General features: G+C 51.0%; 2 protein-coding genes across 3 annotated transcripts; one reads left to right on the top strand and one right to left on the bottom strand.

Moving 5' to 3' along the window:
- Positions 1 to 3,359: 3,359 nt before the first annotated feature.
- On the top strand, positions 3,360 to 10,018 carry LRRC73 (leucine rich repeat containing 73). Its single transcript, XM_054399177.1, has 6 exons — positions 3,360 to 3,631; positions 4,101 to 4,261; positions 5,381 to 5,503; positions 7,483 to 7,583; positions 8,215 to 8,395; positions 9,948 to 10,018. Exons 1-6 carry the CDS (start codon positions 3,360 to 3,362, stop codon positions 10,016 to 10,018), a joined length of 909 nt encoding a protein of 302 aa, XP_054255152.1.
- Positions 10,019 to 13,956: 3,938 nt separating this feature from the next.
- Positions 13,957 to 25,103, bottom strand: TJAP1 (tight junction associated protein 1). 2 transcript variants are annotated; one of them, XM_054393662.1, is made up of 9 exons: positions 24,976 to 25,103; positions 21,912 to 21,940; positions 20,709 to 20,870; positions 20,020 to 20,086; positions 19,532 to 19,561; positions 18,256 to 18,363; positions 17,468 to 17,551; positions 15,224 to 15,785; positions 13,957 to 15,160 (listed from the first exon to the last, which is right to left on the bottom strand). In XM_054393662.1, exons 1-9 carry the CDS (start codon positions 25,075 to 25,077, stop codon positions 14,493 to 14,495), a joined length of 1,812 nt encoding a protein of 603 aa, XP_054249637.1. In that variant the 5' UTR covers positions 25,078 to 25,103; the 3' UTR covers positions 13,957 to 14,492. The 2 variants fall into 2 exon arrangements, with proteins under 2 accessions (XP_054249637.1, XP_054249646.1); XM_054393671.1 differs by lacking the exon at positions 19,532 to 19,561 and having other exon boundaries at positions 13,957 to 14,776; positions 14,888 to 15,160.
- Between the last annotated feature and the right edge of the window lie 932 nt (positions 25,104 to 26,035).

Below are 26,035 nucleotides of genomic sequence, written 5' to 3'. Positions count from 1 at the left end.
ATAAAATAAAAGTGTTTGTAATGCTGACTCAGGTATTCCCCTCTCTAACTGCACAGGAGGTTGGTTTCTAATTCACACTTCTTGCCTGGCAGCCTAGAAGGGGGTCTGTTTCTCTTTGTGCAAATTCTCCAAGTACAGGCATGGGGGAAGGAAAGGAGAAAGAGATAATTGTCACTAGAATAAGTCCATCCAAAAGGAAAAATCATTCTGAGCCAAACTTTGTCACTGCTAATCTATGGACGCTGTTGGAGAAGAGCTGTGCTTCCTCCTGCATCTAGCCACTTAGTTAAATCAGAGGGATGAAGCTGTGCCCTCTGTCTTGTATGTGCCAATGAAAAAGAACAGCAAGCAAACTCTTCATGTTTGCCCTGCAGAGTTTGTGTGTCATGTCAGCTGTGGACAGATGACTAGGTCAACAACCAACCACCCTCTTGGAAGCTGCAGGCTTGCTATGCTTCAGTTCCTCAGCCCTGATTAATTTTCTGTGCAGCAGCAGCTGGAAGCTGAGCTCTTCTGTACTGCCAGAAATTCAGTACTCAGCTGAGTGCTTCAACATCTTTTGCTGACAGAGAGGAACACATTTTTGCAGGAAAATGCATCCATGATGCAGTCCCAAGGAGCATGCTGAGCACACAGCCTTCAAGTCCTTGTTGGAAGGCACCTTGATGCTTATTCAAGTCCTCTAGTTATGAGGGCAAGCCATACAGCCTTATCATGCCACACTCTCTCTGCCTTTGTTTTCTACTATGGCTCTTGCAGCAAATCTACATGAATTGTCTTCCCTCCACCCTTGCAGCAAATGTAAAATAATTCATCCCCCACCAACACCCCCTTTAGAGGAAGGGTAGTCCTGTGAAAACTGTATAAGCCCCTTTTTATTAAACATTTATTATTTGTTTTTATTAAACAAATAAAGCTCTCCTCTGCAGTACCTGGAAGTCCAAACCTTACAGTCCATCCTTGTTGCACTAATTGTCACCTTAGTTGTGTTTTGGGTTATGGGTAGGCTGTTTATTCCCTGGTTTGTTTTCCTTCCTGCATCTAGTCTCACTGCTCCTTATCCACTGTTTTTCTCTGTTCATGTGTTAGCTTTTAAGGACATCAGTATAGACATCAACTCTCATTTCTTGTGCCTCCAGCAGGTAAGTAATAAACTACCTTCCTCATACCTGCTGGGTAACTGCACACGAGGAACCAATACCTAGTTCTTCACAAAATGCCACTGCCAAATTCCCCTCTGCGTAGCTCATAATTAGGTTTAGTGAGACAAAGCTTTGAACCATTAGCTCCTGTGCCACTTTCCCCAATGTATTTGAGCATAAAGTGAAGTGCGATGCTTGTCTACCCAATGTGCTCTCACTCCTGTCAATAGGCAGTGAAGATGCTGGTACTAGGGCATCCTCATGACTGCTTGAGGCCTGCTGCTGTCAATTGTGGGACATGTCTCAGGGGCTTTCCTTGAAGCACCTCTCTAATAATAGCCTAATAATATTAAATTAAAACATGGGTTAATTAGTGCCTGGAGGTAACTGCAAGGTGAGATTGAGTGCAGTCTTCCCTTCGACCTGTACATAGCAGCTGGTACCTTCTTGGCACCCCTTGTCCACCACTCTGACATTCAGCCTTGCAGCCCTGAAATGTGGTAGAATCCCATTCTCACCTGGCCCATTTCGTGTGATCTTAGAGATCAATCACTCCTTTTTTGAAAGCTATGACCTGTAAGACAGATGGATGGTTGCAGCTGCTGCTCACATCCCAGTGCTAGTGTTGCAGGTCAGCGACCTGATCTTGACAAGTCTTGCAGTTACAGTTTTAAGCCTATGCCTTGTGTAATGCAAAAAAGAAAGGTGTAGATAGCTCTAGAGAACAGCAATTAATTAGTCCAAGCGCATGGTGACACTTACACTGCAAGTCAGATGCTGCAGCCAAAGTCTTTAAGCTGACATCTGAGTCATTCAGGACCTAATGTGTAGCCCTCAGCTCAAGTGACCTGCTCCTCCATTTCAACTGAGGTGAACTGCTTCACATCCCACTCCGCAGCGTATTTTTCCCCTCACTTTCCATCCCTTCTCTCCCACCCTGGTCTCCAAACCAAGCAGAGGAGCCTGGGTTTGTCCCAGAGTTACCCACTGGATTGGAATTCACATAAGCACCGATATATGCAGCAGCCAGATTAGTTAATCGCAGAAAGCTGCCTACTTAGGCGGTTTAACCTAATTTCCACATCACTGGCTTCCTTTTTCAGCTCAGTGGAGTCGAAAACACAGGGGCCCTGCTTCCTATTTCTCTCCAAGTATAGGATTAACCAACAGAGAGAAGACAAATCCCTCTGATCAGTACCTGCAAATTAGCAAGGGGCAAAGCTACACCCTTCACACCTCAGGTCAGGCTGAGGGTGCAGGCTGTGTGCTGCAGGGATAAGGCAGCTTGCAGCACTTCCCCAGACTATGTGCCCTGGGCCATGAGGAGCGGTTCACACCTACCTTGCCATCAAGCCATGGGTCCGGGCTTGAGGTGTAGTGGGTTTAAGCATAAATTTTCACCGAATCTAGTGGAAGATTGCTGTTCCTCAGACCAAGAGACACCCATCGTGGACCAATGGCTTTGACCCTTCCTCAAGTGGGAGCGGGATTGCAGAGAGCACTTGCAGGGGCTTCTCCCACCCTCACTGCTCTCCTGCGGCCCTTCAGCGCCAAAGCCCCAGCTTGACTTTGGCTCCGCTATCGCCTCAGGGCGCCAGACAGGAGCCGGCGGGCGCCGGCGTCGCCCCTCAAAGGCTTCGAGTGGTGCCGGGGTCCAAGATGGCAGCGAGTGACACCGGGGTGGGATGAGGGGTTCCTCCACACTTGTCCCCTTTCACAAGGAAGCAGACCTGCGCCCGCGAGGCGCCGGGACTGGGAGCGGGCGGGAGACGGCGGCGGCCAGTCCCGAGCAGTAGGAGGGCCCGGGGCAGCGGTAAGGGAGGAGGCGAGGCGGGGCGGCCCGGCAGGTGCGGGCGGAGCGGGGCTGCCCGGCCCTGCTCAGCGCTGCTGGCGCGGTGGAGAGGCCCCGCGGGTTTCAGAGCCTGGGAGCCTCGCGCTGCTCCGCATTAGTCCCTGCTGATGGCTCCTCTGGGTCTCGCCACCCGCGGAGGAGCGGTAGCCCCGCCGGGTGCAGCGGACCGACCCGACAGCCACCGGTAAGGCTGCGCGGTGACGCCCCCGGGGCCGTGGTGGGCCGGGCCGGGACTGCCCGGCGGCAGCAGCGGCGGCGTTGGCGCCCGCCCCGGCCCACAGCGCGCAGCGCGACTCCTTCCCGGCGCCCAGCCGCCGCCACGGGATCGGCGGGCGGCGGACAGCAGCTCCCCGAGCGGGGAGAAGATGCTGCCGGGATCCATCCAGATCTCCGGAGAGACGCTGTCGGGGGCGGAGATCCGGGACATCTGCGAGAGCCTACGGGAGAACTCGGTGCGGCTGCTGTCGCTGCGGGGCTGCCAGCTCTCCGAGCGGGACTTCGGGCATGTCTGCCGAGGGGTGGCTGAATCCCGTTCCCTGGCTCAGCTCAACCTCAACCTGGGCATCGTTTCCAACATCAACCGCGTCAAGCAGCTGGCCGAGGCCCTGAAGACAAACCGGTCCGTCCAGTCCCTCTTGTGAGTATAGCGGGGTGGGGGACTGTGGGGGTGCCTTTGGCCCCCTCCCGTGCAGGGACGTGCCGTCTGGGGACTCGCAACTCCGGCCTAAACCCTCGCTTTGAATCTTGTCTGAGGAAAAATGCCCTTGACGCTGCAGAAGGTAGCCCCCGGCCCTTCACTCGGCAAGGAGGGAGCCACCTCTGTCACTGCCGGCTGGGTACGGTGCTGGCTTTAGGCCCCTCCAACCTGGCTGCTTCGGTGGTGGGGGCTGCCCCGCTGGCATTCCCTGCACACCCTTGTCCTTGTCGGGAGAGGAGGGCCACTGCGGCGATCGGCTGGCCTTCGCGGCAGAGGCTTCCCAGGGTGGTTTTCTCAGCTGGGGTTAGGATTTGACATCCCCGTCATTTCATCCGCTTCTCCCTCCCCATCAGGTTAGTTAGCCGGCAGAAAGAAGGCTCCCTAGTAATTTTCCCTTTTACCTGCACAGCCTCCATGGGAGTCCCCTGACAGACGCAGGATTGGCCCTCCTCAATCCTGCTCTCTCCATCCATCCCTCGCTGGTGGCTCTGGATCTAGGAGACTGCATGCTGGGTGATGAAGGCATCAACCTTATCTGTGGGCTCCTGCCCCCTGATGGGGCCAAGTCCGGTAAGCACCAGGGGCTGTAGGCTGCACCATGACCATTAGAACTTTTCACGTAGAGCAGATGCATGCAGCAGTAATTCCTCAGCCCTGGAGGAATCATAGAATCGTTTTGATTGGTAAAGACCTTTAAGATCAATGAGTCCAACCATTATCTAACTCTACCAAGTCTAGTGCTAAACCATGGAGACAGGTTTTGTAGTTTGCCTCCGCTGAGAAATTTTTTCCCCCAGCTTAAGTAAAGCAGAAAAGCCAAGCAATAGAGGAGCATTCTCTTGGGCAGGCATGGGCTTTCTGCTATTGATCTATCCTGATGGCAGTTCAGACATCAGGGACCAACAGGTTGCTGCTGGTTCATGACAAGAGCATTTGAAACTGAAGGAGGGGACAGCTTTGCCTTTGATTTTTTTTTTTTTTGGTATTTAATTGTTGATAATGACCATAGATAAACATATAGTGTGTCCCCACCTCAGCACTTGTCTTAACTGTCAGTGCCTGGGAATTGTTGCTGCTTGCAGCTGCTCTTTCTTAGCGTGTAGTTTCATGGTCATAGCCATAGAGTCAAGATTCAGATCTTTGTAGGGAACAATTTTTTAGTGGTTAGAGACCAGTGGACCAGTTAAGCTGAGAGCTGGCATGTGCTGAGGTAACACCACCCTTCTCTCCTGACTCTCAAAGTGCTTTCCACCTCTACCCAGCACCTTCTCTGTGTATTCACAGTGCTACTGATGCTTTTATGCCTGTTGGCCACCTCTCCTAGATACAGGCTTCAGAGCCTATTGTTCTCACCCCAACTTGTCACCTTCAGCCACCTTCTCCAGTGAGTCACCTCACACAGCCCTTACTTGTTTCCATTGTGTTTGTTATTTGTAGTAAGTGGGACACAAGTTGAGAGAGCAGAGAAATGGGGTGGTCACAGCATGGTCAAATGAAGGGCTACTACTGAAGGCAGTGAAATATTTCACTGATCAGTGAAATATGTAATGACAGTCATGAGAACAAACCAAATCTTTTAGCACATCCAAGTACAGGGGACATGACTCAAAGCTATTCTGGTCAGCTGAATTAGTTCCCCTGAGACTGCTTTGGTGACCCTAAAACTCTGGTTTGGCTTTTCTTCTCCAGGCCTCAAAGAGCTAACTCTGAGTGCCAACCCAGGCATCACAAGCAAAGGCTGGGGACGCCTGGCCATTGCAGTGGCTCACAGCTCACAGCTCCGTGTGCTGAACCTCGACTACAACCCTCTAGGTAAGCTGGGAGGCCATGTCGGAGAAGCAAGGGATGCTGCACTCCTGTCTCTCAGCATTTCTGAGATGTGTGTGGGCGGGTGGCTGAGGACCAAGCTCTAAAAGGGCAGTAGAGCATCACCAGGAGGATAGGGGCAGTTTCTTGCATAGGTGCCTTCTGATCACAGTAGCAAGTTCACCCTGCCAGGTGCCTTTGGCTGTAGGGAAAACCAGTTGTGATGCTCTGCTCATGTGAGGTGGCCATGTGTGCCTTGCCTGCTCTACTGCCTTTGTTGTCACTTTTGACCCTCCACGTCTCTCCTGTTCATGAAGCCATCGGCACTGATGTTGGCTTGGTACATGCAGTATGCCACCATGCTCCCCCCGCTTCATCTTCCCTGCATAGCAGGGAGGAGAAGGAGAGCCTGGCACTCGTTGCCATGGAAACCAACTCTTGCCAGCTCTGCCGCAAGGTGGTGGAGACTGGCCCATGCTTCCCTGAGCTTTATCAGGGCACTCCCATCCTCAAACCATCTGCCAAGTGCCAGGTCCTGCACTTGGGTCACAACAACCCCATGTAGTGCTACAGGCTTGGGGAAGTGTAGCTGGAAAGCTGTCTGGCAGAAAGGGACCTGGGGGGTTCTAATCGACAAGTAGCTGAATATGAGCAAGCAGTGTGCCCAGGTGGCCAAGAAAGCCAATGGCATCCTGGCTTGTATCAGAAATGCTGTGTCCAGCAGGAGTAGGGAGGTGATTGTCCTCTTGTACTCCACTCTGGTGAGGCCACACCTCGAGTATTGTGTCCAGTTTTGGGCACCTCAATACAAGAGAGATGTGGAGGTGCTGGAGCAAGTGCAGAGGAGGGCAATGAAGCTGTGAAGGGCCTGGAGAATAAATCTTATGAAGAGCAACTGAAGGAGCTGAGGCTGTTTAGTTTGAAAAAGAGGAAGCTGAGGGGAGACCTCATTGCTCTCTGCAACTACTTGAAAGGACATTATGGAGAGGCTGTTGCTGGTCTCTTCTCACAGGTAATTAGTGACAGAACAAGAGGGAATGGCCTCAAGCTATGACTGGGTAGGTTTAGACTGGACATTAGGAAAAATCTTTTCACTGAAACAGTGGTCAGGTATTGGAATGAGCTGTCCAGGGAGGTGGTTGAGGCACCAACCCTGGATGTGTTTAAAGGTCATTTGGATGTGGTACTTGGGGATATAGTTTTGGGGTAAACCTTGCAGAGTAGGGTTATCAGTTGGACTTGGTGATCCCGAGGGTATTTTCCAACCTGAACATTTCTGTGATTCTCTGAGTCTGTGATCTGGAAAAGGAGCCTCCCTTCAGGACCTGTATGTCTCACTAGGTACCTTGTCTTGGGCAGGAAAGGCCCCAGGGTGTCACCTGACATCAGCCTGATTTTTTTTTGTTTTTTCAAGAGAAGGTGTCACAGTTGTACAATATCTTGGCACTGTTGCCAGGGAATGTCAGGAGAACATGCTGGAGTCTTCTCTCTTCACTAGCATCAGTCTTTAATGCTCCTAGTTCTTCTGCATCCACCCTCAAAAATCTGCCCCCTTTCCAGGGAGGCATTCTGTCAGCTAGTGCAGAGTCCTCTGTCCAGTTCCAGCCTCTACCTAGGCTGAGATACTTAGCTTCATATTATACATCTGGTATGCCTTGCAGGGACTGTTAAAAGCCCTCACATCCTTGAAGAAGATTTGGGAAGGTATGGTTCCTTGGGGAATAAAACCAATTTCACTGTGTTCTTCTTTGTTGCCTCTGATAATCAATGACTGCTCCTGTAAACACAAAATAGTGCACCTTTACCTTGTCTCTTTTCTCAGTTAACAGCTTTCTTTTCCCCCAAGGTAACTAAGATTTGGAGATTGTTTGATGGCAGAAGTACTCCAAGGGTGTTTCCATGACAGTCCCAGGCTGATAAGGGTGTGTGGTATCGCACGAGGGAAGGCAGGCACTGCTGATAGCCTTAGTTTGCTTCTTTCACAGGTGACCAGGTAGCAGGGATGCTTGCTGTTGCTGTGGCCTCCAGTCGAACCCTTGAAGTTCTGGACTTGGAGGGAACAGGACTTACCAACCAGTCAGCCCAGGTATGAGTGCCTACAGCTACTCTACAGCATGACTGATATCTAAGGGTATAGATCTTGGCCATCAGTAGAGGCTCTAGTATCTATACCTGTCTCTAGCCATCCCCCTCCCAAGTTCATATGCACTCCCTTCCCTCCCTGCACCCAGCAGGGCTCACCCACTGCAGTCAGCTACAGGATGAGCTCATAAGCCACTGCTCTGACCTAGGGCTCTTGGTTTTCACTGAAGTCAGCAGGGAGAAAGACACAGCTCTACTTGTAGTTTGGCTTTCTTGGAAGAAATAAGGGCCCGGCCTTGTGTCTGAGGATCAGAGCTTCAGCTCTGTAGACAGATAAGGGCCTAGACTTGGTATCACAGGCTCTTCTCTCAGAGCCCCAGCTCTCAGTGGAAAGAGGTGAGTCTGGGTATGTGGCAGCAATAGGGTGTAGAGCAGTTACCTTCTCTTTGAACAGAGACAGGAAATCCAGGCTCAGCTCTTCCCACAGAAAGGTGGGAAGTCCTCAGGCTCTCAGAAAGCCTGGCAAGGGGAAATCAAGGCCAAGGGAAAGTAAAGGTAAGGAGGGCTGGAGTGTGCAGGGAGACAACACATTGAAGCTCTTTCTGCTCAGCCTGTGTATCTTGCTCTCTGCCTAGACCTTGCTGGACATGGTAGAGAATTACCCCACAGCCCTACGGACACTCATCCTGGCAGAGAACAACATTAGTCCTGAGCTACAGCAGCAGATCTCTGACTTGCTCTCAGAGGGTGAGGAAGAGGAGGAGACAGAGGCTCGTGAAGTCACATCCAGGGAGAACCCCTGGATCTGCCAGAACAGTAAGAGCTCTGGGACCTGGGCTATGGGCAGGGGCAGACAGGCAGGAATTGGGGTTTCTGGGGTGTTTCCAGCATCACTGATCTCTTGTGGTGGGGTTGGTGAATGAGGTCTATCCTTTCTCCCAGTGAAGTGGAATCTAGACAGCCTTCAGATGTAACCTACACGTTAAATAGCATTGGGCTGAGCTGCAATTGGAAAGACAGCCTCCAAGGACAACACAGCTGCTGCAAGGAGTGGAAACAGTACTTCAGAGGCATTTTGCCTGATACTGCAGGAACAAGATCCTTGTGCAGTCTTAAAACTCAAGGGCAGAAGCACTAATGATCTCAGGGGCCTTTGCCAGCTATCCTAGCCAAAACTCATGTCATTCCTCACTGCTTCCAGAATCTCCCTCCAATCCACCAAGCACCAGCTATTCCTATCTTTGCATCCTAAACATGTGAAGGCCTAGCCAGATGCCAGAGCCTGTCTGTTGCTTGTAACAGGAGAAAAAAAGGTCTGTTATGGAGATAGCTGCTGTGTATTGTTTATACGTATGACATTTTATATTATCATGCCTACTTTGTGACCCTGCTGGCTTAGGGTTGCTTTTTTTACCTTTGGTTGTCCTCTCCCTCTCATACTTCTTATATCAGACTAGCAACAGACAAGACCACTCCAACAAAAACATTTCAAATCTTTATTTATTAGAACCATAAAAATCCTCTCCTGACACCTAGTCAAGTTTTGGATCCAGTTTCCAGAAACTGATCCCTAAAACAGAGATCCCATGCAGAAGCTTTGAATGTGTAGGACTCTGGCTCTGAAGTGCATGGACACTAAAGACCTCCTCCCTCACATCCAGGAGAAAACATTTTTTTCTGCTTAAAAAGACTTCTGGATGGGAAACTGGTATCATGCTGAGTTTCTTATTTGCTATGCATGCCCATCCTCCTTGCAGCTGATTCACTTGGCGTGAAGAGAGATGCAGCCTTCCTGGCTGGCACTCTGTGCCATCGCAGAGCCAGCGAGCTTCCCTCACCTTGCTGAGGCAGGCAGGGGAGGGCTGCACAAGCTCTCCATTCATGCAGCACAGAAAGTTATCATTGCCTGGCATCTGCTGCCATAAAATGGCTGCTTGCCTGCTGCATTCCCTGCTTTTGGGAAGGCAACATCACCACCCTATGTGGCAGCCTGCCAGCCCCGCCCCACCTGGACACTCTCTAGCTGAAAAGACACTCTTAATTTAAAAGTCAGTACCAGTATCACCTGCAAACGTACGGGGGAGAGGAGCAGTTCAGAGCTGACATTCTTATTGATAGCTAAGACAACAAATGCAGATCCCCACTCTGGGCACTTGCTGCTGTTTCTTGCCTTCCTCCCTTCCTAGACATTGATTCTGTTCTGCTGCACTGCCAGAGTAGACCTAGTTACTACTTAATCTCACAATCCTCTCAACAGTTCACATCCCACCCTGTTGTGGTGCTCTAATTCTTCACCTCTGGATCTGGAGTATAGCCCTGCACCCTCTGGCGGCCCAAACGGCTCATGCTTTTCTCTCTCTCGCAACAGATTCCAGCTCCCAGATGGTCCTGGTGACGTCAGGTCTTGGTGACAGCCTCTTAGCAGAAACAGAAATGTAGCTGGGCTACCCCACCTGCTTCTGCCCAGGAGAGCACTGTGCCTGCCCTCTGGAGGGCTGCCACTGCTGTCTTCTCGCACATTTCACGTCCTGTTGATGCCTCCCTCGGCTCTCCGAGTGAGGAGCGTGGTCCCAGTGAACCTCCACACACATCCCCGTATTGTCACATGCCCCGTTGGCCGCTTGTGAGTGTCCTGTCGCTGCATGTGTAGCTCACGCTGCCCTGCCTCTCCCCCCATGCAGCTGTGCCCACAGGGCACAGGCTGTATTTATTCAGGTGTGTATAAGAGATGTTCTTTCTATTGCTTTATTGCTGTCGAGATCAGAGTTTTATAAAGGCCACAGAGGTGGCACGATCGCGGCGGTTCCATCGTTTACTAGCTGCGGTGGGAACGGGCAGCGGCCGGGTGAGCCGCGGGAGCAGCGAGAGCTGTGCCCCGCACAGCCGACAGGGGGCGGCAGCCGCTCGCCTGTCCCTGTGTGCGGGGCGGCAGCCGCTCGCCTGTCCCTGAGCGGGAGGGGGTAGGCGGGGGAGGGCTGGCGGGCCCGGGGCTGGTGCGCGTCGGTCTCAGTTTTGCTGTCCCCCGGGCCTGCCTCTGCTCGTGCACCCTCCGGTGAAGGCTTCAGCCCGCAAAGGCACGGCAGGCTTCACTGCTTGACCAAGCGTCATCTGGGGCTGCAGCTAGGCAAGGCTCAGATTAGGCTGGAAGATTAAATTGTGAGAGCAGCAGCTACTCAAGGGAACATGGAATAAAATAATTAATTATGAGGACAAAGAAACAAGAAACTTTTCCTCTGTTATGCTTTGCATAGATCCAGGTCAGAAGGCACAGGCACCATAATGTGGGAGATGAAGGAAATATCTTAAAGTCCTCTGACCTCTGCAGTACCATTCAATACGCAATGGAATGCTTCCATCCTGGAGGACTCCCTGTGTCATGGCTGGAGGGCTTCCTATCTGGGGGTATATCCAATCAACCCAAATCCTCCCTTCCCTCACAAAATAAAACCACAAAATATTTGCTCTAGAATTATGAAACACTTATGAACTCCAGGGAGGGAGCACGCTACATGAGCTGATGCTTCAAGAAAACCAACAAATATTAATAGACTTAGCTCCACATCCTACTCTCAATCAGCATGTGGAGGCCTTTGCCAACACACAAATCAGACAGAGGGACAGCCAGAAAAATACTTGAAATACAGTAGGCAAAATTCTTGAGAAGTACTGAGGCTGCTTACACCATAAACAGCTTCATTTCAGGGTTTTTGACAAGCCTAGCCTTTACAGCCTTCAAGTAATGTGGAAAATGCCCACATGGGTTTTCAGTGTTTCTCAAAGTTGCCTGGTAAAGTAATTTGCACCTTTTAAAGCCACTGTCAGCTGCTAAGTGAAAAGTGACATGAGTGCTGCTGTGAATTCTGGTCTGCAGGATCAATTTGATCTTTGAGCTGATAGTTAACAAAAAATTACAGAAAAGAAACACTGTGCATCCCATACATCACTCCTTGCCTGGGACTGCATCTCCTCTCCAATTGCACAAGCACCTTGAGCCAGGCTGCAGCTTAAGTGGGCGCTCAGGCTAACCAGTGAATTCACAGCTTCCTAGAAAACCCACACGATGCAAAATTGTTCTCCCTGGGAGACTGAGTGGGCAGCACACACAGTTCAGCAAATCTGGGACACTACCAAGAGAGACTCTGCCCCCTCACATGCTCAGCATCAGTCCAGGCCAAGTTTTAACCAAGAGAGAGAACACTATAACCATTGACACTTACTTTTAAAATAGTTTATTTCTGGTCTTAAAATATACATTGGTTTCAAAATTTCAGAAAAAAACCCACACATTAGTTACAGATTAACAGTCTGGAGTTGGGACACTGAAGGTGGGGTCAGCTCAAGGCTCCAGAGCCAATACTGCTAGAGGTGAGCAGGAGCACAGAGGGCAGGCACAGTGTCCTGCTGGGAGAGAGCTCTGCTCTTGAGGCCACTGTTCCCCCTCAACCTCTGGTAGTAGCCTAATGCTGCAAAGCAAAAACATCTGGTGACAGGCACTGGGCACCCTTTTGTCACTCCTCTGCTTCTCCACTGTTTTGCTTTTAAGTCTACCTTGACAAAAAGCAGAATTGAGGCTGGCTCTGCTCAGCACTGTCATCACCTTGCTTCTGCAAGACTGGGTTTTGTCCACTGACCATCACGTCAGGATTCAGGGGAGATGAGGCTGAGCCCTGAAAGGACAAAGTCTCCCACAATGTCCAAGTGGTGTGCTGTCCCACAGGCAGGCCATGAGTGGCCTCAGAGCCAGAGGAGCTCACTCAGTGAGCATCCAATCCCAGGTGATGTCTGTGAGGCAGTAGCCAACAGCTGCTGCAGGTGCAAGCCCTCGGCAATGCTGCAGAAGAATAGAAGAAATGCAGCAGTGGAGTGGCTGATGAAAGCAAACACAAGGACCTCACCACCACGTTCAGGACAGCTGAGAGGAACACTGTGAAGGCTCAGAGATGGTTCCTTGCTCTCAGCACCTGCCTGTTTGCACAGGTATCAAGCAAAATACTGTACAGAAATAATGAGTCCCACCACCCTGCCAGAGGGTGGCATCCAGCCCCACAACTGTTCAAGGTGGGAAACAAGGCGACCGTATCTGCAGCAGTTCTAACCAGGGTACATAACATAACCGATGCAGCTGCCACAGAGGCCTGAAGCTCTTTCACAGGCCCTGGAGCCTCCAGCCTTGAGCCGAAGTCCTGACTGGCCCCAGATGCAAGCTACCCACCCTTTGCAGAGAGAGGGGTTTGGGGAGAGGAGCAGAGTCCCAAGCAGCTCTTGGCTGCAAATCTTGCTGTAAGCTTATGAATGGGAGCTCTCTCTTGGACAGAGGACTGCTCTCCTACAGCCCAATGAAACGCCCTCATTGAATAGGGTGGGAGGACAACACCAACCCAACGCAAAAACCAGAGAGCAGGCTGAGGACAGCCAGCAGGATTTGAGGGAGGCATGGTGCAGGGAACCAGGTTAGTCTCTCCCTCACACCCCTGGGGAAGCCAAGAAACATCAGACAGATGAGGGCACAGGACAAAATTAAAACAGGATACCTGGGTTTTGCAAGCCCTCAAAAAATACCTACAACTACAGACCTCTCCCCTTCCCTCCCCCCACCCAACCTCCCCCAAATAGGACACCAAGCACACAAGACTGAGGAAAAAAAGTCACAAAATAACACACTACACTAGGAAAAACAGGCAGGGAGGTCCTACCCAGAAGGGGAGACTCAGAAGAAGGGGACATGTGAGGAGACCCTGGGAAAGGGCTGCTGCAGTGCCATGAGGTAGTATGTCTACAGGGAACAGCTCCTCAGCATGCTGCCCTTGCATCCCTGCCAGCCCTGCACTGAGCCCTGCCTAGAAAAGCCCAGTAGTGTCTTTCATGCCTCGCTCACATGGGGCAAAATCTTGTTCTTGAGCCTGGAGGGGTATCTGCAGGCTAGAGGCCAGGATCAGAGGGAAGCACAGCTCTTAGCGCTAACCCTCCACACCCACAACACAGGCATCAGACCAGCTGCCAACAGCTGTGTCTGTTTATGCAGGGTGGGGAGAAAGAAAAACAATACATCCCCAAAACCAAAGGCTTGGAAAGAAGAAAGAAGCCCACCCAAGAGCAAAGCATCAGCACCGTTCAAATAAAACAATAGCACAGAGAGCGGGGGCAGAGGTGTGAGGGAGGAGACACACAAACTCCAGTGCCTAGCAGGCAGTGCCTCCCAGAACCACCTCAGCAGGCAGCACCCATGCCACAGTAGCAGCATCTGTACATTGCCTCAAAGGGGGATGGGGGCTGCACCCAACACAGGTAATGTGGACCTGAAGAAGCAGATTCTTGAGAATCACCCAGAGGGCAGCTGGGGAAAACAACCCAGCAGGAAAACAAGCCAGCAACAATCCCAACACATCCCCAGGAGCACACAGCCATCCGCTAGGACAGTCCTTGTGCCCCTCTGATGGCCCCTGGGGATTCCCAGGCAATGAGAGACACCATCACACAGTCACTCTGCCCTGTTGGCACAAGTTAAAAGACAGCAGAGCAGCTGCAGGCAGCCAGCATGAGAGCACCCAGGGCCTCAGGTACCTGAATGGGAAAGAGGAAGGAAGATGCAAGCCTAAAGAGTTACAGGCACCAGGACAAGGGGTACCAAGAACAAGCTCTGGTACAGGCACCAGTGTGAGGCTGTGAAGAGAGCTGTGAGTGTGCCAGGGCAGTGGATGTGCTTCTGCACATTATTGTGTGCTAGTAATGTGGGACTGAGGTGCTGGGGAAGGGAAACCCCAGCTCTTCTAGGTAGCAAAAGAAGAAAATAAATATGAAATTTCAGAGCTGAGCCTCCAAGAGAGGAGGGTACTAAGGAAAGTTTCCCTCTCAGAAGATGGACAGATGCAGACATCCCACAACTCTGCAGCATGTGGCTGCTTCTTGCCCTGCCTCAGCTGAGAAGGTTGCCCTGCTCCTGGGCTTGCGTCAGACTGTCCTTGCGATGTAAGTGGTGGACCCCCATCCTCTTGGGACTGCGGTGTGGCCGACTGAAGGGAGGCTTGACCCTGCTTTCACTTTCCTCCTGGTTGTTCTCCTTGCTTCCCTGCAGCAGCATTTCTTTCTCTTCAGCTGGGCTCTCAGGCAAATCACGGTCCACACAGTCCTTTTGCTTCTCTGGTGAGGGGCTTCCAGGCTCAGCAGTGCCTCCACCACTTTCCTGCAACAGCTTCTGGGCTTCATCCTGTGAGAAATCTGTGCCATAGTCCGAGGAAAAATGGCTCCTACGGGCTCTGGACTCAGTGCTGTCTGTGTCCACGCTTGAGTCCCGGCTCACAGTCCAGCTGCAGCTCTCCTCACCATCTGAGTATGCCGAGGCTGTCCTACCCAGCTCCTGCATGGAGCGGCTGAATCTCTTCTGGAGCTCAGGGGCCGTGTCACGGCCGAAAGCCGTGCGGTTCATCAGCACCTGCTCTGAGGTGGGGGGTGCCTTGTCCACAAACATACGCTGCCAGTTGGCCAGCAGGTCCTCCTCAGAGCTGGCAGAGCTGGCAAAGGCGCTCGGGATCTGGGGAGGGCTGCTGAACGGGCTGCTCTGGCAAGAGCCATGAGCTCTGGGTACTTTGGGGGACTGCTGACAGGAACAACTGGAGGCTGAATGGTGCCCTTCTGAAGCAGGGCTGCTGGGGAGCGTCCGATGCCTGTCGCAGCTCTCATCTTCACTCTGTACCAGGCTGAGGGAGATGGCCTGGCGTGTAGCATATGTACAGTTGGGCAGGGGGCTGTTCTTTGGGATCCTTACCTTGTCCTCAGAAAACTCAATCACTTTGCGCCCAGGGTACATAGGATGGGGAGGCGAGGGTGTAGGGTATGGGCTTAGCTTCTCAAAGGCAGGCACCTCCTCTGGCACAATTTCCACACTGCTCTGCGGTTTGCAGCCACCATTCTGCTGTTTCCCCACATCTCCTCCCTCCTTCCCCATCTTCCCTGTGCTGCTGCAGGCATCAGGAGGGGCTCCACTCATGTCCACATGCACAAAGACATCCTCAGCCATGGGACAGCTGCCGCTGCTAGACTTGGCTGAATTCAGAACCAGAGATTCTGGTTTCTCCAAGACTCTGGCAATGACTGAGGTGGGCACAACATCAGATGGAGCCAAGGTGTGGGTCGCCTCTTGACCAGGGCCTGCAGACTCCTGAGTGTTATGCAAATGCTTATTGACCATGTCCTGCAGCTCATAGGGAAGCTAAGGAGAAGGAAAAGGACATTAGAACAGGATTGCCACACAAGCCATTTAGTTTCAAATAATCTTCCTTTTCCAAACAACCTTCCCATATACTTTGTACTCCTTATCTTGACCCTAGCATTCACCCACCTTGCCCTCAGAAAGGTATCACTTTCCAAAGCAAACTTGCCCCAAGAGGCACTAACAAGGCTCTCTAGCTGTCACACCTGTCATGTTTCTAGGCCATGGTTTACAGGCCCCATTTTGTGAAGAGGACAAGAAAAGACACCACATGAGCTCAGTCCCCTATGCCTCTGAGCACAGAGACAAGGCCTAGCCAGTACATGCTAGGAAGGGGTCTATTGATCTGTGGAAAATCAGCTGGTGGTTGCACTGAAGTGACTCAACAACCCTCAGTGCTGGGATCTGTAGTGTACCCCAAATACAGTAATTGCAGCCATGCTGCTTGGCAGCCTGCCCACAGACCAGAATCAATGCCTTCCCTTGTTCCTACCAACTCTACCACCTCATCCCACTTCCTCCCTCCTTCCATTTCAAAGAGGCAAAGATGGGGTTTATCACCAAAGCTGCAGGACTAGGGTCTCAACATGGGGTAAGTACTGCTCCTTGTCTTGTAGACAAGCATTACTGCTCTCTCCATCACTCTGCCAAGCTGCCCTCACCTTGGTGCACAATATGAAGCAGAGAGCAGAGTTCCACAAGCCACCAAAGTGGCACAGCAAGGTCTGATCCACCACGGCCAGGAGGAAACTGTGTCCAAAGCTGGGGACACAGGACAGACTGCATGACAACAGCTGGCTGTGAGGCAGACTATCTGCACAGCTGCTTAGCATTAACACCCCTCCAGTGGCAGCCACGCAGGATGCAGCGCTCTGTGGGGGACAGAATTCAAAGCTCCGGGGAGGGGAGACAGCTGGGAGTGAGGTCAAGGTTACCTCAGCCATAACTGATACACTGCCCTCAAGAGTGCTAATTTGAGACACAGTGGGGGAGGGTGACACATTGTTCACCTGCTAAGTTAAAAAAGACAAGCACATGGTTTTGCTGAGACGAATACAAGAAAGGATGGAGACTAGGGGTATGGCAACAGGAGAGCTGAGGTAAGGGCCTGAATGAGACTTCCAGCTGAAGAACTGATGCTACTAACATGAAAGGCCTAAACATCTTTGCTCATCCCAGGGCAGGATGAGCTATAGACCCCACAGGGGACAGCATGAGTTAATACCAGTTCAGGATGCCTAAAAGACACTGATACTGCCTCCCACCTTTCTGTTGAGAGTAAGAAGTGAAGCAGGGCCAGGCTACTGCTGCTTGACTCCTTATCAGGCAGCATGGCCCTTCCATGTGGCCAGGTGAGAAATGGAAGAAGACAAACACGGGTAAAAGAGAGAAGTCTGTCGTCCTGCCAGCTCCCATAAGGCACCCAGCAGGCTATCGAATTCAAGGTTATTGTGCTTTTTATAACAGCTCCCAGCTGAGCTGTGAATAGGAGCTGGCATGAAAGAGGAGATGACCGAGGCTCTGCGATACCTTCTCAGTGAGAGTGGGAAGAGGAGAACCCCCACCTCTCACTGAGGCTGAAGGAGAAGAGACCCACAGCCCTGCAGAGAAAGCTGGAGAAAGCAAGATGCAGGCAGAGACGATGAGCCCTTCTTCCCCACCTCAGCAAGACTGCTACTCACATCAGCAAACTTGTGGTTCCTGAAGTGGGACTTGTTACATTTGAGAAGCTGTACTGCAAGGTTACAATCCTGTCGATAACGTTCCTGCAAGAAAGGGCACAGGTGTGCAACAGTGTCAGACTCACTTGTCACTTACCCAAAAAGGTGCCACCTGAACAGATGCTGCTTGAACAGAAGCAGGAGGAGGCATCTGATGCACCTCTTACAAGGGCACCTGCCATTCCCTCCTCTCCACACCCCTGTGCATTTTCTTGCAACTCAGCCAAGGCATCCCTTTCAACTCTAGTCCTTGCTCCAGGCATATACTCTGTCAGTGCATCAACTCCCTCTCCCTCTGGGAATTTTAATAACCTCCAGAAGTCCCACTAGATTTGCTGTCCCATCCCAGAGCCCTGCCTGAAGACACAGCCTGATGTTAGGCATCCTGCAGACAGACTGGAGGGAGTGGAGAGCAATTAACAGAAACAAGCACAGGATCCAGGTACTTCCATATTAATGGTGTAGAAGAGGCAGCAGCTTCCTCCCAGATGTAGAGAAATGACCCCTCCCATTGGTACAGCCTGGACTTGGGTCAAACTCTAAGCTCAAAAGAGCAAACGTATCAGACTTGAAGACCAATTCCTCCCTCCTCAACCCCTCAGACCCATTTCTGTCCCTACTGCTGTGTATAGCTCCCACACTTTCATACAGAGTGAAGTAATTCACATGCTCCTTTACACTAATGATTTTGAATAAGAAAAAGCCTACACCTCAGGCACCTCCACAGCTATTTGCAGACTGACACTTACATTGAGTTCTTCCAGCTTATTGATGGTGGTTTTGGCATCAAGCAATTTATTAGTGAGCTCTACAATTTCCCAGTCCAGCGTCTTGCGGTCCATCTCTGCCTTTTTAATCTGAGATGCAAGAACACCAGGTGTAAATCACACCAGCCCAGAAGAACCTGACTTCACCACCCACTTCAGCCCATGCATAGCACAGTAACACATTCAGCTGGGACACAAAAACTTCCAGACAGACAGACAAGGGGGACAGCCTGAGTCTTCGCAAAGGGAGAGACCCCAAAGGCCAAATGGAGCCAGCCACTCTGCTAGCTATCTTTGAACATACTTATTCAGTATCACTTCTTACAGCACAAACATGTTTCCTCTCTGCCATGGCTCACACAGTGCCTGATGCAAAGCTAGAGGTTTTGAGGAATCCTGCTACTGGCAGCAAATATCTCTGAGCCTGAGATACCCAAACCTCTTCTCTGGGGCAACAGAAATGCCTATAGAGATCCATCAGTCAATGCTGAATAGAACAGCAGGTTTTATTGGCAGGGAGAGGGCATCACACTGAAAGAGTTTAAGCCTTGCTCTAGTAAGAAGAAGGTCCTGTGTAGCTTCATCTGGAGCTCAGTTAATGCCCTTCCTAAAGAAGGCAACATTGCCACTTTAGACTCTGCAACAGAGTTATGTACAGAGCCAACAGAGACCCAGATGTAACAGCAGAGGACGGCAACAGCTCAGAACAACCAAGCTATCTCCTTCTCAAGAAGTTTGTCCAACACTACCCATGGATGCTCTGAGGCCCAGCTGTGCATGACAAGTACAGTTCAGTGATGCTCAAGGGGAAAGGGGAGGACAATGCAGTCTCTTCAGGCACTAGCACAATGCACATTAACCCAAAAAGTCAAGTGCTAGAACCAAAAGAAATCTCATCCTGGCCTACATGGAGGCAACCAGCATCTCAGCTGTTTGACTTGCCTGCTCACAGATCAGAAGGGGAAGGAAAGGGAGCAAACGAGGCTCACGACCATCCACACCTTGTGCTGTGCCACAGTTTATGGGCACCACTTCCAAACACGCCATGCTCCAGCTGGCTCAAGCGCTCTTAAGATGGAGCACTACAAGCTAGGACTTGCTGCATCTGTGGGCAGCTGCTGGATACCAGGCGAGCCCTTGGCTGGACGAGGGCTGGGGCCCCTCCATCTGGGATGGTGTATGTAGGACTGACAATGAAACCAACAGGCAGAGACATGTAAAAGAGGAAAAAGAAAAAACACAAACTAAAAGACGCAACTGCAAAAATCCAGCTTTGGCTGAGAGAGGCCTGAGCGGTAAGTACACCCAGCGTGTGCCAGCGGCAGCGTGGGGAGGAGAAAGAGAGAGAGGGGAAGGGAGAGAAAAGAAACAGCCATGAGTGTTATGAATGCACACAACAGACATACATGCACATTGGCTCTCTTTTGACTGCCCTTGTCCTCCCTCCCAGCATGACCACCCCAAGACTGGCATTTTGAGAGGGACTGAAGCAACATGGCGGAATACCACACAATTATGTTGTGGGGAACCAAAGCTCATGTGCATGACCAAGTAGGGGGCTCAGTAAATCAAGAAAACAGTTCACGACACCAGCTGGAGTAGGGAGTAGATGGTCACGGCCACAATCTCACCCCTCACCCGCTGCCACATCTGCTGGGTAAAGCCAGGGCCCCTTCTCCCATGTGTTCCCAACACACAAATTCCTTCCACCTCCTCCTCTCTGTAGTGACTTAATAGGGCACTTACCAGGGCATGCAGCTTCTCCTCCAGGTCTTGGTTGGTTCTCTGGGAAGCAGTGTAGCTGTTCTGCAATCTACAGAAAAAAGATTGTAATCATGGGAACAGATCTCAGGCACCTACTCAAGTTCCCTTCACAGTTCCCAAGCAAACCACCAACTCCCCAACTCCAGAAAAGCTGGCACTAAGACAATCAGGCACATTAACTATGCCTCACCTCTGTCACATAATGACCTTCAGGCCCTTGTCACTGCAGGCAAGATGAGGTTCACTGGGGGAAAGGATCTTGCAGGGGAGGGCGTGAATGACTTTGAAAGACTCCTTTGAGCTATGTCATGTATAAGCATGTGACCAATGATTGGCACTGATTTTTAACTGAGGTACTTTTCAGGTAGTATGGTGATATACTTTCTTGCAGCCATCAGTGGCTTCTTTTCACACATGGGGTAGCCACTCAAGCTGGATCCTGCCTGGTATCCAACAGATGAATTCTCTGTTGTTGTGAGCCCCTTAAGCTAGCAGCATTCCTAAACTGTACCCTGGAGAAAGTAATGGCTGCATCCCCTGTAGGCTGGGGATGCACCTTTCTGAGGATGCAGATAGCCTGTGATTTACACAACAGGGCATGGCCTGTTCACACCAGCTGAGGGAGTCCATGGTGGGAAGCATCTCTACCCCTCTCGTTTTCTTTTTCATACCTACGGAATTTGTCCTTGAATTTCTCCAGCTCCTCACGGTTCTGGCCCAGCTCCATCTCCAAATAGTCCTGACCTGATTCCAGCTCCCTCTCCATTGCCTCCATTTTGTTAGTCACATATGTCAGTCGACGTCGAAGCTCTTCATTTTCATGTTGCAGTAGCCTGGGACACACAGGAGCAAGGTACCACTGACTGCAGAAAGGCTATTCCACACCAGCACACTCCACCCAGTACCCTGCTCTAGGGCTCAAGACTCCAAAACAGAGCACCCAGGAAGTTAAGAAGTGAACTGGCACATGCAGCAGCAGATACATCTCTGTCAGGAGAGGGAGACTCAAACTCTCTTGCAGAAGGGGCAAAGAATCAGGAGCTAGCTGGCCCAGCATGTGTCCCAGCTCCCTCTCAGATTACAGTGCTTGGACAAAGCCCTCTAGCCAGATGAGCTGTGCAGCTCCAGTGTCCCTCACCAGTGAATGAAGCACACTCAATAATTTATCCCAGTCCAAGATAGAAGAGGTGAAAGCAAAAAAGAGTAAAATCATCTTCTCCTCTGAAATGGTTCAAAAGCCCTCACATCTTTAATACACGGTGGAAAGAGGACTCCATACAGCTTTATGGCCAGAAGCAGGGGTGGTGGGATATGTTTACAGATGTGATCACAGCTGCCAGTCAAGCTTATTCCAACACAAACTGTTCCTTCCCTCCCCAGCCAGTACATGCCTGGTGGTCAGGACTTCCTGTTGTTTTTCCTTCCTTTGTGCCCAGCTGCTCAGAGAAACCCAAACACACAGCTTCTCTTTGGCAGCAAAGCTTTTTCTTCACTATGGCTTGGGAGTTCAGTGCTAGCAGCTGTCTGTGCCCCACACTAGCACCTGCAAAGGGCTCAGCTCTCACCCTCAGTCGGCAGCAGGTTAAAAAAGGCTCTCCTCTCTCCACACATATTAAAGACTTCATCTCCTACTCTCTTTCACAATCAAACTCCTCTGCCTTGCACCTGCTCTGGAGATCTAAGGTCCCTCCCTCTCCAGGGGGAAGGACATGCAAGGCAAGGGTTAGCAAGGCACAGACTAAAGCTCTGCCCACATAGCCCCAAGAAGACTGAAGATGTGAGAGGAGCCCGCAAGGACAGACAGCTTCACTGTGCAGGTGGCACAGGCAGGATGTGAGGAATCAGCACCCACACAGCTGCAGTATGACACTTACTTCATCCTTTCTGCATCCGTCAAGGGTTCCTGCACAGGGAAGAAAACAGCCATGAGATTCTTTCAGAGGAGGAGCTGGTCTCTTATACTGTTCTAAAGGACAGAGTCTTGCTTGCTAGACCATACCTGTGACTGTTCCTCACTTGCTCTGACAGGTCACACTAGGCGAGCTTAGAGCTGTACACATCACTCAAGCTGCCTAACACCAAGGCAGACTGCGTGCTCTGTCTCAAGGTAAAAGAGCTGGACTAGAAACCACCACACAAGTTAGGTAACTATACTCCCACAATGCAATCTCAACATCTCTTGTGGCATGACACCTTAGCTGGTGCTTCAGCTTCTTCCACATGCACAGTTAGTGGGTAGCAGGACTCTCACAGGCCAGCAGATACAGGATTAAATGTCACCACAGCAATCACAACACACTTGAAACCCCACAAAAAGAATGAGAGAATCATTTGGGAGCCAAAAAATGCATCTACATTTTACACCACTCAGACTGTGCTGTGAAAAGGGGTTCTTTCTGCAGACCTGAAGCAGCCTCTGTAACTATTCTGGGATAGCAGAATTAAAAACAAAGGTCAGAACAGTCTGTGAAAGAAATTAATCTCCTGGGAAGGATCCCTTGAGATGGATGGAGCAGGGACCTGCAGAACAAGGAAACATAGCACAGTGACGAGAACACACAGTCCAACTATTCTCACTTTCTTTGCAACCTGTGCTAACCTGTGAGACGGCTGCTGCCTGCCAACATGGCTGAGAGAGATTGAATTAGCACTAGAAGCCACTCTGCATCCTGTGAAAGCCCAAGACTGTGACCATTCTTACAAAGCCCAGGCTGACAATGTATTTATTACTTGTGGTGCTTGGTACCAACAGCACTGCACAAAACCAAAGCGCTGCCACATGTTAGATTGTCCATTAAGTGTCAGCTCTGAGCTGACAGACCATGCCACAGACAGTTGTGGATGGGGTTGTTGAGCTACTAGCAATACTACAGAAAGCAAACCATCCCAGTCTTGGCCTGAAGACATCCAAGGGCTACTTACTTCATGAGTTTACACTTTTAAATGAACAGTCTTTACCACCTGCATATATCCTCCTTCCCCTACAGGCAAAGTATTAATCCGTTCTTCTCTTACTTCCTGGCCCTACATGGCAATCAGTGAATTCAGACAGAATTATCTAGCAACTGCCTCCTAGACACACACACACAGAGGCTACTGACCAGGCAAAGGGGATAATGTGATTTATATTAAAATGAGGCAATGGCCCCAAAGCAGGCTGGAGAAAAGGAAAGGCTTACAAAGACCCAAAACAGCCACCACACAAAGAGACAGTACCGCAAGACAGCCAGACACAGGGCACACACAAAGCACCATGAGCATCCTGGCACCTCCTGCCCTGCAGTCAGGAGGGCCTCCAACCTGCAAACACCTAGGAAGTCTGCAGTGAGGAGAACAGCACCAGGTCTTAAATTCCTAGATTCTGGGGCCAAAGGGAAGCTGTATCCCCCCAGGAAGATATACCCAACCTGGAGCACAGTCATGAGTGTCACCCACAAGGGAACAGCTTCTGGCAATTAAGCACCCACAGCATGAGGTCCAGTGGCCTGCTCTCACTGTCCCCACTGGCATTACAGACTATATGAAATCCAGTCTGGAAGCCAACAGGGCTTTGGCATTTGTGAGACCCGTCTGTGAGCCAGTGGCCCTGGCACCTACCTTGTTTAGTGCCAGGCTGAAGGAAGGGGAGGATCTAGTAGGGGTAGGCCCCTCCTCCCGACTCCAGCGTGTTGGAGTGGAGAAGAATCCTTTTTCTGGGTGGTTCGGCTCCACTGCACGCTTCTGCCCAAGTTTAGCACACAGGTGGTGCGGCTTTAATAGTTGTGAACAGGGACTGCTTTCATCCCTTCTGCCCTCTGCACTGTTTTTCGATGAAGACAGTGAGTGCTGTTGCCCAGAGGATGTCCCTGCCAGCCCCAGGTCTGCCAGCTCATACTGACACAGATCTACTACCCTTCTCTCCAAGGAAAGTTTTTCGTTACTGTTCTTGCTCCCAAGGACAGGTTTCTTTCTTAGTCTGGAAGCTGGCTCAGCTTCCTCTCTGGCACACTTTCTCTGGCATGAAGCCACTCCCAGCTCCCCACATTTCTTTTCTGCTTTTCTTCTGCTTGGACGGGGGGATCTTTCAGTTGCACATTTGGTTTTGACCCGTTGTACGTGACCTTCCACTTGGCCTTCTGGCACAGAGCTTCTGGGAGAAAGAGGGGTGTTCTGGTCTTGTTCTGCTCCCTTGGTCTCTCTCAGTGAGCGCAAGCGGATGGGACTCAGCACCCGCTGGGTAATCTCATCCAAGAATTTTGAGAACTGCAGTTTTTCTTCTGTGATCTTCTCCCTGCGCTTGGCAGAGTCAGTGGCACTGCTGCTGCTATGCTTCAGTGAGCACTTCTGCCTACAGCTGAGGCAGACCTGAGGATCACTGTACTTGCGTGAGTCACGGCCATAGGAAAGTGTCTCTACTGAGCGGGACTTGCGTAAGCTCTCGGGGCACGGGCCTGTCATGTTGGTCTGCTTCAGGATCCCTTTGAGAGGTGGATGTATAGAGGAGACCTGAAACTTCCTTGGTGTCAGGACTTCAGGAGGCTCTTTAAACATAAGTGAGCGTTCCAGGCTTCTGCTCTTGAAACAGCAAGTGGGATGGTGTCTTTCATCTCCAGACACCACAACTGTCTCCATGCTACGGCTCACAAATTTGCTGAGGTGCCCATGACTGCGGTTTGGACACCGCTTTCTACTTCGCTGCCCCATCTTCCCACCACGTGGAAGTGCTGGCGAGACAGACTGGTTTTTGATGTTCAACTCTGTTCTGCACCCTGACGCTTCCTTCTCACTGCTGGACTCCAGGGACCATGAAGAGGAGAAGTTCAGGTTGCAAACCTCAAACCCCTCTGCCTGCTTCAGATGGCCTGCCTTAGTGTAACTAAACCCTGTTTGCTGGTGCAATGGTGTTAAGCCCTTTGCCACCTGGCAAGCCGTTACCTGACTCTGCTCAGCCAAGATCACTCCATCCTGGTCATCTCGAATGATGGGTACCTCATGGCGGATCTCACGATGCTGTGGAGGTGCCTTGCGGTAAGGCTTCTTTGATGGAGCTGTGCTTGACATCCTCCCGCTTGCGTGGCTCCGAAAGCGGGTTACCTACCAACAGCAGAAAGTGCACAGAAGAGTGTCACAGGAGCTTCATCGAACCCTAGAAGTGACTCAGCAGGAATTTGGCTCCCCTAGAGTCCCAAAGCAGGTCCCCATGCAGAGTGGCAATAAAGCAGGGAAAGGATGTGGCCACAAGCCTTGAGCAGCAGCTGCAGGAAAGGGAGCAAAGTAAGAGGTAGCTGTGTCCTCTTCCCAGTCAGCAGGAGCAGAGGGCTGGTACATCCTCCCCCCGCTCTACACATGCTCACTCACGTAGTTTGTGTGTGTCTAGATTATATATAGCAAACAAGAACGGACTTCACAGCAGCTTATTGATTAGGCTCTCTGGGAAAGGCCTTTTCCAGTATGGAAACTGCAGGCCTTGCAGGCAGCAGTGACAGCTGGAGCAAGAGTTATTGATCATGTGCTGTCACTGTCAGCAGGGACTGTGTGGGAGGAGATTCCAACTATTAAAGAGCCCAAACCCAAAAGCTTTTGGTTTACTCTGGAACCCCAGGAGAGTGGACCACAGGAAGCTTGTCATAAGGAGGTACCATACCATTACAACTCTTCACTCTGTCATCAAATTAGAGAGCAATGTCAATGATGTTGGTACTTAAGGCCAGATTTTGCAACATACAAGTCAGATCAGTGCCTTTACCCGAGTCATTCTGGGCAGGAGTCGCAGCAGTACAACAGCAAAATATAGAGTAGAAGCAGTTAACTTGTACGCATGGAATAATCCACTTCCTTTCCACCACTTTGGGACTGTGAGCAGGAAGACTTCCCTTCAAGCAGCCAGGATTTCAACCACCCCACTGTACAAAAGATGCCTCAGAGATGCCAAGCAGTTCTTGTACAGCCTGATACCAGACTTTCCACAGTGGCAACATATGTGCCATTCATAGTCCCCATATACTTGGGGTAAGCATCC

The sequence above is a fragment of the Indicator indicator genome, chromosome 2 (genome assembly GCF_027791375.1).
Source record: "Indicator indicator isolate 239-I01 chromosome 2, UM_Iind_1.1, whole genome shotgun sequence".
In the NCBI taxonomy this organism is placed as follows: domain Eukaryota; kingdom Metazoa; phylum Chordata; class Aves; order Piciformes; family Indicatoridae; genus Indicator; species Indicator indicator.
The sequence above is the reverse complement of the archived record's forward strand: the minus strand, read 5'-3'. Positions and strand labels throughout refer to the sequence as shown.

Coding starts and splice junctions, on each gene's coding strand:
- LRRC73 (XM_054399177.1), top strand. CDS start 3,360: ATGCTGCCGGGATCCATCCAGATCTCCGGAGAGACGCTGTCGGGGGCG. Junction 3,632..4,100: donor CGGTCCGTCCAGTCCCTCTT/GTGAGTATAGCG, acceptor TTACCTGCACAG/CCTCCATGGGAGTCCCCTGA. Junction 4,262..5,380: donor CCCTGATGGGGCCAAGTCCG/GTAAGCACCAGG, acceptor TTTCTTCTCCAG/GCCTCAAAGAGCTAACTCTG.
- TJAP1 (XM_054393662.1), bottom strand. CDS start 25,077: ATGTCAAGCACAGCTCCATCAAAGAAGCCTTACCGCAAGGCACCTCCA. Junction 20,871..21,911: donor ACGGATGCAGAAAGGATGAA/GTAAGTGTCATA, acceptor TGTGTGTCCCAG/GCTACTGCAACATGAAAATG. Junction 19,562..20,019: donor AGGAGAAGCTGCATGCCCTG/GTAAGTGCCCTA, acceptor CTTACCGCTCAG/GCCTCTCTCAGCCAAAGCTG.